At 49.4% G+C, this 16,859-nt stretch overlaps 1 protein-coding gene across 7 annotated transcripts in view; it reads left to right on the top strand.

Moving 5' to 3' along the window:
• The first annotated feature begins 4,715 nt into the window (after positions 1-4,715).
• Positions 4,716-16,859, top strand: part of SEC16A (SEC16 homolog A, endoplasmic reticulum export factor) — an 82,997-nt gene continuing 70,853 nt past the window's right edge. For 6 of the 7 annotated variants that reach the window (XM_058159137.1, XM_058159138.1, XM_058159136.1 and 3 more), the window contains exons 1-4: positions 4,716-4,851; positions 9,722-13,327; positions 14,249-14,388; positions 16,299-16,387. In XM_058159137.1, the coding sequence (XP_058015120.1) occupies positions 9,803-13,327; positions 14,249-14,388; positions 16,299-16,387 (3,754 nt within the window). In that variant the 5' untranslated portion in view covers positions 4,716-4,851; positions 9,722-9,802. The remainder of the gene's footprint in view (positions 4,852-9,721; positions 13,328-14,248; positions 14,389-16,298; positions 16,388-16,859) is intronic. The other variant, XM_058159133.1, reaches the window with a different exon arrangement.

Genomic DNA, 16,859 nt, shown 5'->3' with positions numbered 1-16,859 from the left:
AGTACTTTAGACTGATTACAATGTAAATGAGACAAGAAAGAAAACCTTACAATGAATTTTCCACCTCCCCCATAGTCTTTCCAGTTGTCTTCTGAGAATTGAAAAGAGTCTTTTAGTCTTTACTTGTACATCTCAGGGTCCTTTCTTTCATATCTGCTGGGAGGCATGCTTCGTAGTAAGACTGGTCAGTCAGGCTTGGAAGGTCTGCTCCACTCTGGTTGGCTGTGATGACTTTCAGTGGGCACTGGATTCAAACTCAATTCTTGGCTCAAACAAATGGAAGGTCTCCTCTGGGGGCAGCATCTGGAACCATGTGCTCTGCTTCCACAGTTGTACAGTCATCTTTGCAGGGCTGAAAGGCATTAGAACAGGCTCCCCTCCCCCCTTTTGTGGGTAAGCTCAGGAAAGGCATTGTAACAGGATTAAAGGGGGGGGGTAGATATCTTGCAGGCAGTGTTTGAAAAGAAACAACACATCAATATTGCAGTTACTAAAAGATAATGCAGTTTCAATAAAATGGAGACACAACTGATGAGAAAGAAAAAACTCGATTCACATGCTTTAGGCAGAAGATGAACAGGTAAAATCATTTAAACACACAGTAAATGCAAGACTGATTTTTTTTTCCTCTTGTAAGTGAACTTAAAACGTTTCTTCATAAACTTGAGTTGCTATTTTAAGATAAAGAGAGGGAAGGAAAAAAAAACAGAAATGAAAAGTTCTTTCTACCCTGTTCCTGTTGGCCAGACAAGAACAGGGTAAAGGCTCTTTCTTTCCTTTTTCTCTCTCTCTCTTTTCCCCATTTTCATTGCTTCAACCTTTTGTTTTTGTTTTTCCCTAACAATTTAAAATTCTTATCTCTAGAGATCAGATACATTTTACAGTTACAATTACCACGAGGGCCCACAAAGACATACATACACACATAAAAAAACAAGGAGGACAAAGAGGAAAACAAAACTCGTAGATTTACACACACACTGATCATTCCCACCATAAATCTCAGTAAATTAGGGAAGGCATGTCTTAACAGACATACCACGTGGTTCCATAGAAGACTGAGAAAGAGACAAACAAATAAACAAAACAAACAAAAACCCCAACATTCCTGTTTATATATTTCCCTTTTCTTTTAAGTACCTTTATTTAGCCAAATTTTTTTCCTGGTGTTATCTCTTAGCAAAGCCCATTTTTCACATAGTTTCCTCAACTTCTTTTCTCGCATGCCAGCTAACACTGGCACCTGCCTGGCGTCCCAGGCCCCAAGCATGTCTCTCAGGGGAATTCCCTCTACCCTCGAGCTTACGCTTACCATGATCCTCGGAATGTGAGGCTCACTTTGTCGTAGCCAAGTACTCCCGCAGTTTCAGAAAAAAAAGGTATCCGCGAAGGACTCCGACTCCCTTCTATCAAAGTATGGGCCCCTTCCTTAAGGGAATTCTTATTTGAAGATCACCAATAAAAAAATAGTGATCCCAGAGGACCTTACTGCCCCTACAGCAGGTATAAGCACCTCCTCTCACTCTAGATGCACCACTTTAGGCTTTGCTTTCTTTTTTAGATACACCGATAGTTCCTATATATTTCTTTTTCTCCCTTCACGCTTCTTTTCCTTTCGCTCAGCTTCCGTTCCTTGAAAACACAAAGTTCCACGTTTGGCTTCCCCCCCCTTGCTTTCTCTAGCCTACCGGTCACAGCTTGGTGGAGCTAGCAATAGGCAGAGGTGCGGCTAGAGGTTGCTCAAAGAGGTGGAGTCCGACTGTTTCCTCAGGTGGAGTCCCACACACACATTTCCTCCTTCCCTAACAGAACGTCCTGTGCTTTGGCAAAACCCCCATGCTTTCCAGACTGTTGGTCTTTCTGCGGTTAGGAAATGCACAGAGGAAGCAAGATCCAGCTGTGATTGGGAGAAACCCTCTCACTCACATACATGCAGGCATACACATATTTCCCATGCTTTTCCATGCTTTAAAATTAAAATTTAGAGGTACTCACCTTCTTTCCAAGCAGGCTTTGAGCTCAACACTCAAAACCCCTTTAAAACCTAGTTCCAAATGGCCAAGGTCCAGGAAAACTTATCCACAGACTCAATGGGTCTGCTGCTAGCAAGGGAGGCTTACCTGGGTCAGGTCCATTGGTTAGGTTAGCTTGGAGTCCCATCTGGGGCGCCAATTGCTGGAAGAAAACATCCATCTGGGTTCAGTTCCAAGTGGGGATAAAGACACTGGAAACATGGAGGCTGCTTGGAAAGATGGTTTAATGGTGGTCAGGTTCACATGGCTTGAGTTCCTGAACAGAAAAAGGGAAGGGAAGCTGGCTTTATGCTTTATCTGAGCTTTGAATTTCCTGGGGCACAAGAAGAGTATCCTGATTGGTTGTCAGACCCCCAGGGGGTGGGAGTCTTAGCTAGTGTTGCTGGCTGATGTAATTTTTCCAGGTGCGTGAGTTTCTGTTGGTAGATGGGTCCTATTGTGTTGCAGATGATAGCCCATTGACAAAGGCGGCGGCGCGGGGGGGGGATGAGTGAGCTTGGCTGAGGCCTTAATGGCCTATTGACAAAAGTGGGGGGAGAGGCAGGAAGCTGCAGGGAGCTGCTTTGTCCTTAAAACATGTTTCTCCATTTCTCATCCAGGGAAATATAATATTCTGCTCTTTTTAATACCGTATATACTCGAGTATAAGCCGAGTTTTCCAGCACATTTTTTGTGCTGTTAAACCTCCCCTCGGCTTATACACGAGTATATACTGCTTATACTCGAGTATATACTGCTTATACTCGAGGTTTCTTTTTCACATTTTACCGGACGGAAGCCCTGCCGGTGCAGTGAGAGGCGGGCGGGGAGCCGCCAGCCTTCTCAGCTGAGGAGGAGGTTTCAACCGTGGTGCCTCATTTCCCACCCTCGGCTTATACTCGAGTCCCCAGTTTACCCCAGTTTTTGGGGTAAAATTGGGGACCTCGGCTTATACTCGGATCGGCTTATATTCGAGTATATACGGTATTTCATTCTTCTAGGAGGGGGGTGGGTACTAACTTCCTACACTTCCCATCCAAAAAGCTTCTTCAACTCTTGACTGGATGGTGGGGAATGGAAGGATTTATATTCCTTGCAGACAGCTGGTCACTTGCATCCTTCCATTCCCCACCACCATCCAGTCAAGCGTTGAAGAAGCTTCTTGGATGAGAAGTGAAACGTCTTCAAAGAAAAAAAACAGAGGTCCGCTTGCCTCTTGGGGAAAAAAATCAAAACACCTTTGGGGCAACCATGACCTGGATGACTGAGAATCTCTACAGACTTCTAGCTATACAATTTCGGATGAATGGGGTGGGAGTAGGGAATGGAGTTCCAGAGGAAAAAAAATTGCAGACTACAGGAACCATTTGCACCACTCAGGTTATCCTGAGGACCCAGATAAACCTCCAAGTGCTTCAACCATCCTCTAAAACAGGGGTCCCCAACCTTTCGGACCTCAGGGACCACTAAATTCTTAAAGTAAAATCCTGTGGACCACTAATATGATCTTAATGACTGGCTGGGTGGGCGTGGCTAGGTGGTCATGTGACTGGGTCGGCATGGCCAACTGATGTCACTTATGTCGAGGGGCGTCTACTTGCCCCTCCCTTCCCAGCCCCTCCTTGCCTGCCTGCCTGGGCTCCTTAGGGCCCCAACAGGAAGCAGTTGTTGGAGCTAAGCAGCCACCATGAGAAAGAGTTGGCAAAACGGCTCAGTTCAAATTGGATCTGACAGAGAAGGAGGCTCAGCAGAAGCACCTCACTGAGGACTACAAGCATAGGCTTTCCAAGCAGAGGAAAGACCTGCGGGAGTGCAAGGCCAGGAACCGGCACTTGGAGGCTCAGCAAGCTGAGATGGTCAGCCAGTTCCAGGCCATGAAGCAGTCCCACTGGAACAAGGGCCACCAGGGGCACTTCCCTCCAGCCTTCGCCCAAAGCCCTGCACCAGGAGGCTGAAGCAGACCCCAAGTTGAAATTTCTGCCCCCCTCCGACCCACACAAAGGGAGGGGGAGACTCTCTGCAGCAACACAAACGTTCATTGCCAGTATGCAGCCCAGAGGCCATAGTTTGAGGACCCCTGATTTAGTGCAATATAAAAAATGCAAATAATTTCGTCTCTTTCCGCTTCCATCTGCCAGCCAGAGCGACAGGTTGCAATTGCCCAGGAACAAAAATGCTCCAGGGCTTTTGTTCTTACCCAAAGCAGAAAAAAAATGGACACATGGAGACACTTCCTGTCTCCATTTGAAAGCCGCCTAGACAGGCTAGTTAGAGGAACCGCTCTAGCCACAGAAACTTTTTGGCCACGGATATTCGGTTGGATGTGGAAGCAGCTGTTGAGGCAATTAAATAAGAAGTTTGACATGTGTCCATAGAGATACGAATTATAAAAAAGAAACACTATCTACAGTCGGGATCAGAAATTGCAAGTCCATTCTTATACTCTTCCAAGGGGTCGGATCCCACAAAAGAACGCACACGTTACGTGCGATAAAGCAAACTCAACAATAACTTTTTCAATGAAAAGTTGCTATCGCACGTCGACTTAAGTCCGTGTGTTGCTGCTGCCTGGTGGTTTCCGATTTCCCCAGTCGCCACGAGCGGACGATTCTTCCTTTTCGTAGCTCTAGGTACCCCTCTCGCGTAAGGCAAGACTGGGCGGGCGGGCGCAATGACGTCACGCGCACGGGACGAACGTGACACGTCAGCGCTGCCGCTGGAGCCGGATGTTGCAAGATGGTGGCGGAGGCGGCAGCTGGGCTCGCTGCGGCTGAGGCTGTGGCGACGGAAGGAACCGGCGCCGGCGGCCGCGCGTGCTGAGGGAGATCCTCGCCCCCAGGTGATTTTCGGGTTTAAGGAGGGACGGGGACCCCCGGTCCGGCTGCGAGGGGGGGCGGGGCTTGATGAGGTTAGGAATGAAGCCTCCCGCTTCAGGAGAAGTCTACCTCATTGGTCATCGTGGATGGTTCCTGGCTCCTCCCTGAGCCGGAAAGATCTTTAGTCTTTTCGTGCAGGATGGCCGGGCAAGAAGGACGAGGGAGAGGCGATCTGCCACGTCTCTCCCCTTCCCCTGGCTGTTAGACCCGCTCTCAACCCTCCCCCGGCCTTCCCGTTCCCTGAAGGACAGAGTCGGTCCTCGACTTACAACCACTACAACTGGCGCCCCAAAATCTGTTTGGGTTAAGTGAGACCTTTGTTCTGTGACTTTTGCCCCGTTTTATGAGTTTTCTCGCCCTGTGAATCGCTGCAGTTAAGTTAGTAACTCTGGTCATTAAGCGAATCCGGCTTCCCCATTGACTTGGCTTGTCAGAAGGTTGCAAAAGTTTGATTGTATGACCCTGGGACACTATGACCGTCATAAATACGAGTCAGTTGTTGAGTGTCTGAATGCAAATCACGTGACCACGGGGATGCGGCAATGGTCATAAGTGCGAGAAAATGGTCCTAAGTCCCTTTTTCAATGCCGCTGCAACTTTGAACTGTTACTAAACTGTTGTAAGTTGAGGATTATTTTGCTTTTTAAAAAAAATTGAACTGGCTGTTTGCAGGGTAGTCCAAAATGAGGCCTTTTTGACCCATGAAGCAGTAGCGCAATCCGCATGGACACCTAGCAGCAGCAGCCCCTGGGGTGCAAGAAGAGGAAGGGGGTGTCGTTGACTGCCCCCCCCAAAGGAAGCTGGGGCGATGGGAAGGGATGCAGAGCCACAGGCGGCAGACTGTGGTCCATGGGCATCATAATGCTCAGCCTCTGAAATTGATGGCAGGTAGTCCTTGACATACAATTCATTTAGTGACCGTTCAAAGTTACGACGACACTGCAAAAAAGGGACTTCAGTTGCAATCCCCATGATTGTGTGATCAAAATTCAGATGCTGGGCATCTGGTTCATACTTATGACAGTTGCTGTGTCCCAAATGCATGTGGTCACCTTTTGCAAAGCAAAGTCAATGTGGAAGCCAGATTCACTTAACAACCCGGTTACTAACTTAACAACTGCCAGGGAGTCACTTAACAACTGGCAAGAAAATTTGTAAGTGGGGCAAAACTCATTTAACAAATGTCTCACTTAACAATGGAAATGTTGGCCATTGTGATAGGTTGAGGACTACCTGTAGACTCCCTTTCCTGCAAAACAATGTCATAAATTATGGTGACGTAACCCCAGGACAAGTGGCACACAGCCATAAATGTGGGCCAGTTGCTGAGTGCCCCAGATGAAGTCACATGGTCACAAGTAAGGCAGATGTCGGAGCTTCAAATCTGGGCCCTCACTTAACAACAGAAATTTTGGGCTCAATTGTGATAATTCAAGGACTATCTGGGTTCATTAAAAAAATTGTGTGATTTTTTTTTCCCTGTCGTTCCGAAGGCAGGGTCATATGCTTGGAATGTTGTCCAGGCCTGATCCAGGCTCTGTCTGAAGTCTGAACCCATTTCTGTGGACTTAGAAAATGTAAAAATAACAGTCACTCCGAGGAGAATGAAGCCCTAAGAGGATATGAGGTGCTACAAACCCTTTGAGAGGTTTGGGAATATATATATAAACCACATTTGGAAGGCTTACGCAACACTTGTAGTGCAGTGCACCCGTGGATTCTGAAATATCAGGATGTTCAAGTAGAGCCCGTTTCTCTTAGCCTTCCCTTGTTCAGTTTGATGTTCTCCACGATCAGATGATTAGTTTAGTCATTAGATTTCCCTGGTGAATGGAGGTGTGTTATTTTGTGTTCATTTTAGAGTTTGGATTGTTGGTCTTGTTAGAGACAGAAACAAAAATAGACATAAAAGACATAAATTCCGTTGCTCTTGGTCAGACTGGATGAGTTGCCAGTGTTTTTGGAAACTCACCTTCGCTACCGTCGGATTTCTTTATCACAGCAGAACTCTGAATCTTTTTCATTAGACTGTAAATCTGTCTATGATTTCTGTTCTTCTTAACTACTGTTAATTAAATTGCTAAATAAACAATGTGGAAAGTTCTGCTCTACTCTCTTGTAAGAGGCTTGTTAGACCTGTTCATGGCACAGAAGGGAGAATCAGACTTTTTAAAAATTTTTGGAGCATTTATAACCACCAGCAATAAAACCAATAAAACAATTAACAATACTTCCTAATAGAGAGCTTTAATGAAAAAAATTATGTGAGTGGGGAATTCTTTTTAAAATCATCTTTCAGACAGCAGAAAATAACATATGAATAGCCCCCCCCTTGGTGGAATGAGATAGAAATCGGTGTTCCCACAACCCAAATCGTAGATGTTTGAATTTGGGGAACCTAGCAGTTCTTGTGAGGATGTGTGTGTTTGTGTGTCAGTTACTAGGTATTTGAAAACAACTATCGCATTCCATTCAGTTTTCTTGCCTAATGAATATACCCAGTTCTTTGAAGAAGTGTCTGAGTACCTTTTGTGCTTCTCCTGGCTTGCTTTAAGTAGAGGAGCCAAGATTGCATCCAGCACTTAAGACGAGATTTGTTTAGTGCTGAATAAAGTAAATTTATGACTACAGTGCCTCTGATTTGGAGACCAGAGTTTTATTAATGTCATCTAAAAAGTGCACTAGCCTTAGCTGGGTCACTTTTTGTGTGTGATCAACTATAAGCCCAGGGACTTTCTTGCTGCCTTCAGGTTATAATTCCTCCTCTGTTGTCTTTAAAGTGCAGACAACTTTGCTATCTTTAATTCGTCTCTTCTCCTCCCTGCCTTGTTCCAGTTCAAAACTTTGTTCTTTGCAATTATCTGTGAAACAGAATAACATTTTTTGTGTCACTTTCACGTTGACATCTGTCTTGTACTCTAAGTCACAGGTATTGAGGAAAAAGGATAGGGGCTTCTCTTGAATGCTTTTCCTGTTTTTTGAGGATAGAATTACGTTACTGAGCAGAGTTTTGTATTAAAAAAATGTGCTTTAAATATGGTCTCTTGAGTTTTTGTTACAGTGGTGGGATTCACTTCGCTGAACCAAGGCATATCGCATTATGTGTGAACCTGGTGTTCAGTTTTCCATCCCACTGACGTGCATGTTTTCTGTTCAAAATATCACAAAGATGGCTTGTGATGTAGGCACAACCAATCACAAGGTGTAACAGGCTTCTTCTCAGAACAAGAAGTCTCAACAAATATTAACAAAATGTGGGAGTGCTTTCTTTTGCTTTGCCCTAGGATATCTGACCCCTGTAAAAGGCCACACACAGAATAAGGAAGACCAAATTAGAAGACCCGTCTTCTGATTCTGATGAATTGCCTACCAAAATGTTTGCTTCCCAGATCCCGTGATGTTCTTGTAGTTAAAAGTTATTTGAAAGTAAATGACGAACAGGAACAGATGCAAATCCATGTCATGGGTGGAAACGTGTCCCTTGTCTCTGGAGATTTGCCAGAATACTGGCAAAGGTTTTTGGGTACCCGAAAGACCCTGACCTACGTTTAAAGTTCTGCTTACCAAATGTATTGAGAAGAAATAAACTTTCAATCAGAGGGCAAGAGATGGGTGTCATTCAAAACCTCAGAGAAGGCTTCTGCGAATGTGCTTTTCTTTCTCGCCCTGCCCACTCCTGATCGCCCCCCCTAGCCCCTCCCCCCCAATAGCTGAGTCTGATGGAGTTGGGAGGCAAAAACAGACTTGCCACCCATTACTAGAAAATGCTGCAGCTGAAGTGAAAGTACTATTCCTTTGATCTGAAAGTACAGCACAAAAGGCAGTCTCCAAGCAAGCCTTTATCAAAGAATATAAATTATAGACCAATAAGGAAGCAGATAAGCTTATTCAGGTGCCAGAATCCCTTCTGGGCCTAGAATTTATAAGATGAGAAAATCAAAATAGAGGCCTTGCTTGTGCCACACCGTCCTAGCTTCATCCATAATCACTGGTATTGTTTCATGAGCTGAACAGGCGGTGTTGTGTGGAAGAAGAAAAAGGCAGGCATAAAAGAGAGACTATGAATTGAGAGATTTCTGCAAGACAGACAGTATAGTTAGCAAATTCCAACTGTGCTTTATAAATATTACATACTTCAGATCCCCCCCCAAAGTTGCTTATTTCATCTCCAGTAATCCATATTCTTGTTGGAATAACAAGTGTTCGTACGGTAGGTACTCCTTGACATGATGTCAATTGGGACCAGAATTTCCATCATTTAAGTGATGCAGTCATAAATTACAACCACATCCCTGAATGACAGCAATCCTGGTTGCCATCATTAACTGAATTTCACAGTCATTAGGTGAGGCAGCTTCCTGCCAGCTGCCAAAAATCAAAGTTAATGAAGAAGCTGGCAGGAAGTCGCAAGCTCCAGACTGGCAGGCAGGATAGTGGCTGCTGCTGGGTGGGGAAGGGTGCAAGAGGGGCACCCAAGAGGCACCATGCAGGTCTGGGAGGATGCACGAGGGTGCTGTGAGTGTGGAGAGGTGCACAGGAGCGTGGGAGGCACAATGGGGCTGAAAGAGGAAGCGCATGTAAGGAAGTCCTATCCCAGAGGCTTGCAACCTTCCTTGCCTGCTTCCCCACTGACTTTCTAGGGACGCCACCAGGAGGGCTTGAAACTGGCCATCACACAGTAGTGGAGAAGCTGGAACAGCCAGAGCTGCAAGCGTCAGTTGTAACCACCATTCGTTTAGTGTTATCACAACTTCACATGATGACTGAGTGAGCAGTTATATATTGAGAAGTATGCCAGTTACTAATTCCACTTTTCTGTCTTCTTCGCTCCAGCTTGTGCATATGAAGGCAAGCCTGCCCCGCTCCATCTACTGCTCCTCTTCAGGTGGGAAGTGACTTGACTCCACTTTGATCATGCAGCCCCCTCCTCAGACAGCCCCCCCGGGGGTCGGAGGTCCTCCTCCCCTTGCCCCCTCCTGGAACATGCATTGGCGAAATGGCCCCTATGGGAGGCGTGCAAACGCTCCCACCTCAGCAGCAGCAGCAGCGGCAACTGGACCTGTGCAACCAGTGACAGACCCCTTTGCCTTCGGCAAACAAGGTCCCCGGAGTTCCCCACTGAGCAATGCGCCCCACGGAGACCCAGGCTCTTCTTCATTGGCTTTCCCTCCATCGACTGCTCCCCTTCACCTCTCTTCTGGGCACCTTCCTCAGGCGCCCACTCCATCGTTAACGTCTGTCTCGGCCTCCCACTCAGAAGCTGGGGGCTCTTTTTCCATTTCCACAGCCTCCATGTCGGCCTCCATGTCATCCTTCCCCAAAGGGGTTCCCAACAGCACCGAAATGCATCCAAGCACAGAACACGCTCCACGTCCCACAGTGGAACCGCCTCAGCCCATGAGAATCGGCCCTGAAAATTCTCTTTCGGCTTCTGTCCCAGACAGGCTGCCAGGTGGGCCTGACGTCAGTAGGAATCCAGGGAATCCCGGTGTAATCCCCCCACCATTGCCGGCCTTCTCCCTCCTTCAGCAGACGGTGCCTCAGTGGATGCCTCCCCAAAACTCTGCGTATTTGCCTTCCCCAGAGCCCCTGTCCCGGAATGCCTTTGGGAGTGCTGCCCATTCTAGCATCTCTGTTTCCCAGCCGGGCCCCCAGCTGGATCGCCACCCGACTCCCCCTCATCAGTCTGGGTTCCCTGGTGCCCCTCAGGCCCCCTACATGCTTGCCGAGGCATCCAATGTGACTCTGCCCCCCAGTAGCGCTTGGCAGAGCTCCGGGGGCACCGGTGCTTGGGCTGGCCAGCTTCCCCAAGAACACTTTTACTTGCAGCCCCTGGAAGCGACGTATCCCTCGGGTCACCCCACTTCTCAGGAAAACAGCCCCCCTGGCCAGGCTCAAGGGGTGTCTGAGGCAGGGAGCAGGCAGTGCCCAGACGAGACCGATGTAGGGACGATTTCCATGTTCTTCAAGGGAGACGAGGCTGAGAACGAGGAGATACTGTCATCGGAAGCAAGCAGCCACGCTACCAGACCGGATGTGGATGCTTTCCAACAGACCATGGGCCACACCTATTACCAGCCTTTGCACGGCCCCCAAGGGGTGCCGGCTCATTTTGCACCAGCCCAGGCTAATGCGGCTCTGGCAGCAGAGGCAGCGCCGAAAGAAGCAGATGCCCAGCGCTTCCTTAGAACGGCGGTCATTCAGCAGGCCAGTGAGAAGGCGCCCTTCCCGGGAGAGGACCGAGCCAGCCTCATCCCGCAAGCAGGAAGCTGCTCTGCCAGTGGGAAGTACGAAAACGTGGAAAACCAGGAGTGCGTTCAGAACCAGGAGGTTTTGCCAAGGGAGCCCCTGTCCCAGAACCCTTCGTCCCCGGGGACAGCGTTGGATTCCAGCCGTTACGCCTCTCTGGCCCCACTACTCCCCAAGAACCACGTTGGGAGCCACATGGAAGGAGGACCCAACCTGGAGGCCCCCAGCATGTTCCCACGGCCCATCCGGCCTGACAGCGTCTCGTCCAACTATAGCAACTTGAGCCCCAGGAGCGCGGCTGGCACAGCCCGACCGCAAGAGCCAGGCACGTTCATTCAGCAGGAAAGCGGGAAGCCCGAGCAAGATGCTTCCCGCTGCTTTTTTAAGCAGATCGACTCCTCTCCACTGGGGGCAGAGGTGGGGGAGCAGGAGCCTGGCAAAAATTACCACAGCCCCACCTCCCAGGTGCCGACGCCGAGCCCCCCCAAACCCATGGGAGTGTTTCACACCAGTGTCAACAGCTCCTTCGAGCCAGTCAGGGCCCACAGCCTGGGAGTGAAGCCCACAGAGACCGATCTGGCTAAGGTGGTGGCCGAGCTGCGAGAGGATCGTCCCAACCAAAGGAGTAGCCAGAGAAGCTCTGCGGTTGCAGTGGCCTCCCCAGGGAACCTGGAGCAACCTCCTGACAACCTGGAAACCCTCTTCCTGCCCCCAGCCCACTCCTTGCCCCTCTCCCTCGCGGGCGGCAGCGGAAGCCCCCGGCAGCTCCCTTCTGGTGGGGCAGGGATGGAGAAGAGACCGACCACCAGAGCTCAGGGATTGGGAAAGAAGTGCGAGAGTCCAGCCACCACCCTTTGGGCGCATAATGAACTGCCCAGTTTTGGGGGCAATGTGCTCCTTGCCCCCGCCGCCCCTGCAGTGTATGTCCCGGCCAAGCCATCTCCGCAGGTGGTCCAGCCCCCAGAGGAAGTGTTGCCAAGCAAGCTGGGGTCTCAAGCCGGAAGCCTCCCGTCTGAAAATTTGGAAAACCCTCCCAAGCTGGGGGACGAAGAGGCAGTTGGGTCTCAGGGAAGCCTGGGTTATGCCAGCCTCCTTTCCTCGCCCCCGACGGAGACGCTTCAGAACCAGCCGATCTTGCTTGCCCAACCGAGTCAGTTTGGCAGCTTGGCCCCGTCTGCCGGTTCCTCTCTTGCCCTTCAGCTGGGCCAGCCCGAGATGAACCCCTCGGCCAAGGACCTGGGCATGAGTGGCGCTCTTCTGCTGGGGAAGAGCAGGAGCTGCAGCTTGACAGGGGAAAACCCGCCTGGTGGCTTAGTTCACTCAAATCCTAGTTTCTTCCACTGCCCGCTTAGCACAGCTGAAACTGCTACCCCCAAATCCTTGCTTCAGTCTGGGTCTCAAGGCCCCCTCAACTTAGCTATGGAAGCTCCCCAGCCCCCTGCTGCAGAAGGGCTGCCTTTGGAAAGTGCTGGCCAACCCGCAGCTGGTGTTCCTCTCTCCCATGTCAGCGGCGTGACTCCCATTGTGGAGCCCAGCAATAGCCTTCCCGGCTGGTCTCAGAATGCTTCCCATTGCCAGGAGCTTTCCAAACCTCTGGATTTGGCAGGAGCGAAGTCTCAGGAGCATGGCAGGGCAGGGCCCGGCCAGCTCCTTTTGGGCAGCCAGGCGTTTCCTCTGGCCCCCGGACTGGCTGGCCCAAGTGACTCCCAGGCTCGAGGCCCACAGCAGTTCTATCGGCAGGTAACAAAGGACTCGGGGCCTTCCTTGCCCTCCAATCGAGGGGCGCCCTTGGAGCAGGTCCCCACAGCTATTCGGCACTCTTCCGCTTCCCCCAACCTCCGGATGCCTCCTGGAAACCCCTGTGCTCAGGCGCCGAGTCCGAAACCTTGCCCCAGCGGTCCCTTGGAAGGCAGTTCAGCGCCCCCACCTCCCAGCCATCCTCAGCCAGGCACCGACTTCAGGCAGGACCCCCGCATCCCTTCTGGCATGGGGCCGCCTCTTCCTCCTGGATCCATAGCCCCGAGTGGCCCCCAATCTGCTCGTCCCCCTTCACGCCAGGAGCAGCAATACCCTTCGCAGAACCCTCAAAACGCCTACGGCCCGCCCCCTAACTACTACTACTACCGGAACCCATATGACAGCTACAGCTACCCACCGGTGGATCCTAGGGCTGCTCACCTTTACTACCAGGTAGAGTGAAACATACTCTCTTGAGGAACCCCCCACCCCCGGGGTGGGGGTGGGGGGATGATCCTGGGTGGGCTGGGCTGAGGCGGAAGATGCTCTGCAGGCATTCACGGTCAGGGGGATTTCTTCAGTGAAAACTCTTCCTACCCGGAGCAATTGCAGAGGACATTTTTCAGGCTAGGGGTTTCTGCTGAAGACCAGAATGATTGGCCAGAGAGGAGGAGGAGGAGGAGGAGGTTCTGTCTTCCAAGGCCTCCTCCAGGGGGAGGCAGGTAGTGACAATCCAAGCCCCTCAGAGCCCTTTTGGCTTTTGTATGCTTCAAAGGCAACAAATGGCAGGAAAAGAGCAACAACAAAAAAGGAAGAGAAAACCCACGGAAGAGAATGGGGGCTTCATTTAGGTGGAAGCACAAAAGGTTTGGGTAGGAGAAAACTCTCCAACAATTGGTGATGGTGAGGATTTCTGGCAAAAGGGCCATCCAAACATTTCATGCTTAAAACAAATATACAGGTAGCCCTTGACTTACAGCCATTCAATCAAAAGTCACAACGGCACTGAAAAAAAAGCCAACTCTCTCTCTCTCTCTCTCTCTGCCCAGCCTATCCCACAGAGCTGTTGTTTTAGGGCAGGAATCAGGGAAAGCCCCTGAATGTGGGATATCATCATGATCGTCCTGATCCCAAGAGGACTCCGCTCCTTACCTATTCATTTATATATTTGTTGGCCTTTGGCAGCTGGGTTATAATCAACTGGTGATCGTTTGATTTTACACCCGGAATTTTGCTTTGGGTTCTTTGTTGACGCTTCTAAAACCACCTTTGTCAACTTGGAATTGCATCCGCTGAGAGAGGAGCCTGCCCAAATATTTGGCTTGCCTCTTTGACTCGCTCCTGAGTTAATGTAACCTTTCTTGTCTCTCGGAGGAGGCGTATGGCCAGTACAACTCTTCCTACAACCAGTATGACCAGTCTGCTGCCTATCGAGACGCAAGGAGCTACTGGTATTCTGAACCTGAGCGCCCCAGTTCAAGAGCCAGCCACACTTCGGACAGGCCCCAGTCGAGGTAAGCAGATGGCCAGCGCTGGCCTCCTGAAGGTATTTTTTCACAAGAGAGACATGAAGTGGGAATGCTTTTATTTGGCCCACTCTGGAAAGTGCCTTCCTTTTTCAAGGACCGGTCAGTTAATCCCAGACATTCCCAAAAAGCCCTTGAAAAAGGAATGTATTTTCTGAAAGCTGGCTCAAGGAAAGCCTTTTTACTGGCCTTTGAGGTTTTCTTTGAGGTCACATTGGTGCCTGGCCCTCTCTCATAAAAGACATTTTATCGATTGTCTGGTAGTCCTGCTTAAATATCCTTTACCTCACCTATGCAGACTGCAAGGTCCTTTTCTCCTTGCACTTAGTGGAGTGGTTGCAGTTCTCCTTCACTAGTGGAATTCCTTGAGAAATTGGATACTTTCAAAGATGATGAGGAAAGGCCAGGGGCTGAAACAGGCTGCTCTTTCTCATTGGTGCAGAAATTTTGGTCACAGCCAGACCTTGACTCTACTGCAGGGATGTCAAATTCAATTTCATTGAGGGCTGCATCAGGATTGTGTTTGACCCTCGGGGGGGGGGGGTGCTGGATGGAGTGGCCAGCTCGACTTCACTCATGTCGGAGGCACCTGTGGCAGCCCGAGCACTCTGCAGTGCAAACGGGCTCCTGAGCTCCATTTTCAGCTGCGATGGCCTCCTGCAACCCTCTGCCAGCGAAAACGGAGTGCAGAGGCACTGTGGGCTGGTCCTTTGCTGTTTCCAGGGCGGCCCTGTGGACCAGATCTAAGCACCCCCCTGGCCCGCGGGCCTTGAGTTTGACACTCTGGCTTTACTGTTATTAAACCTGGCAAAAATAAAGTCAATCCACAACCATGGAACATTGCAAATGGCAATAAATACTGTCTGGTTGCCGAGCACCAAAATGTGTTCATGTGAGCATGGGGTGGGAGGGGGAGCAGCCATCAGTAACTTCGGAGCCAGGTTGTAAGTACCTTTTGGGGAGGCCCATCCTGACTTCAAATGGTTACAAGGCAACTGGTTACAAATCGAGGGCTTACCGGTACAGGGTACCTAAAAATTAGCCCTATAAAGCATGAGATCCAGAAATGTATTGAGTCATATTTGATTGATTGCCCTTACATCCTCCTATGCTTATGGAGGTGCTCAGTCGCCCAGGTCATGGTTGTCTCAAAGGCAACCAGACTTTTGAAAAGGCAACCAGTCTTTGCTTTCCAGAATCGATCACCTTCCACCTTCAGACGTTGTGGGCATTCTCATCACTGGAGGTTTTTAAGAAGAGACTGGGCAGCCACTTGTCTGAAATGGTATAGGAACTCCTTCTTGAGCAGAGGGCTGGACTAGAAGACCTCCAAGGTCCCTCCCGGCTCTATTCTGATTCTGATTCACTTCCAATTTTGGTCCTGAGGAAGAACTGCAAAAGATAGACAGGACTCACACAAACATCTTGATCTCTGGGAAGAAGAAAAAACAGATTTTGTGTGTGTGAGAGAGAGAGGAATCTGGCATTTCTCAAGAACCAGCTAGCTGGTGTCCCAAAGGTGCTTTTTGCAGGAGGCAACTGGACGTTCTGGGTTTTTCTTTGAAGATGCTTCGCTTCCCATCCAAGAAGCTTCTTCAGCCCTGACTGGATGGTGGATCCTTCCATTCCCCACCACCATCCAGACAGAGCTGAAGAAGTTTCTTGGATGGGAAGCAAAGCATCTTCAAAAGGGAGGGAAAAACCAGAAAGTCCAGTTGCCTCCTGAGAAAAGCACCTTTGGGACAACCAGGACCTGGATGATGGAGACTCTCCAAAGACAAACTAGCTGATGTGTTTCAGCTATAAGAAATCCCAGTGCACTTTTCAACCTGCATCACATCCGTGCTGGGACTTATGAATTTCAATCATTTCTCTTATCTCTCTCTCTCTCCCCCAAGACAAGATTATCCCGATGACTATTACAACACCAAAAGTGGATGGAATGGCTACTATGGAGACTATTACTCAAATCCGTATGAGAACGGAGGTAAGGATGTGCTCCTACAGCAAAATATGCCAATTTCGATATACGAACTCCCCTAGCAGAAGCCTGATATTTTCTCTTTCATCTCTGTAAAGGCTATTTAAAGATATTAAAAGTTTGAGCAAGCTACAGGTGCAATTGTAACCACAATTGGGATTGCATTTCTGGTATTAGGTTGTTACGGTCTTAAGTTGAGGCACCCATGGGATTGTATATGATTTGATGACAATTTTTGCAGTGATCATTAACCGAACACTACAGTTGTATGGGGACGCGGTGGATCAGTGGCTAAGACGTTGAGTTTGTCGAGCAGAAAGTTTGGTGGTTCGAATCCCTAGTGCTGCCGTGTAACAGGGTGAGCTCCTGTTACTTGTCCCAGCTTCTGCCAACCTAGCAGTTTGAAAGCACATAAAAAATGCAAGTAGAAAAATAGGGACCTCCTTTGGTGGGAAGGGAACAGCGTTCTGTGTGTCTT

The sequence above is a fragment of the Ahaetulla prasina genome, chromosome 16 (assembly GCF_028640845.1).
Source record: "Ahaetulla prasina isolate Xishuangbanna chromosome 16, ASM2864084v1, whole genome shotgun sequence".
Taxonomy (NCBI): domain Eukaryota; kingdom Metazoa; phylum Chordata; class Lepidosauria; order Squamata; family Colubridae; genus Ahaetulla; species Ahaetulla prasina.
The sequence above is the reverse complement of the archived record's forward strand: the minus strand, read 5'-3'. Positions and strand labels throughout refer to the sequence as shown.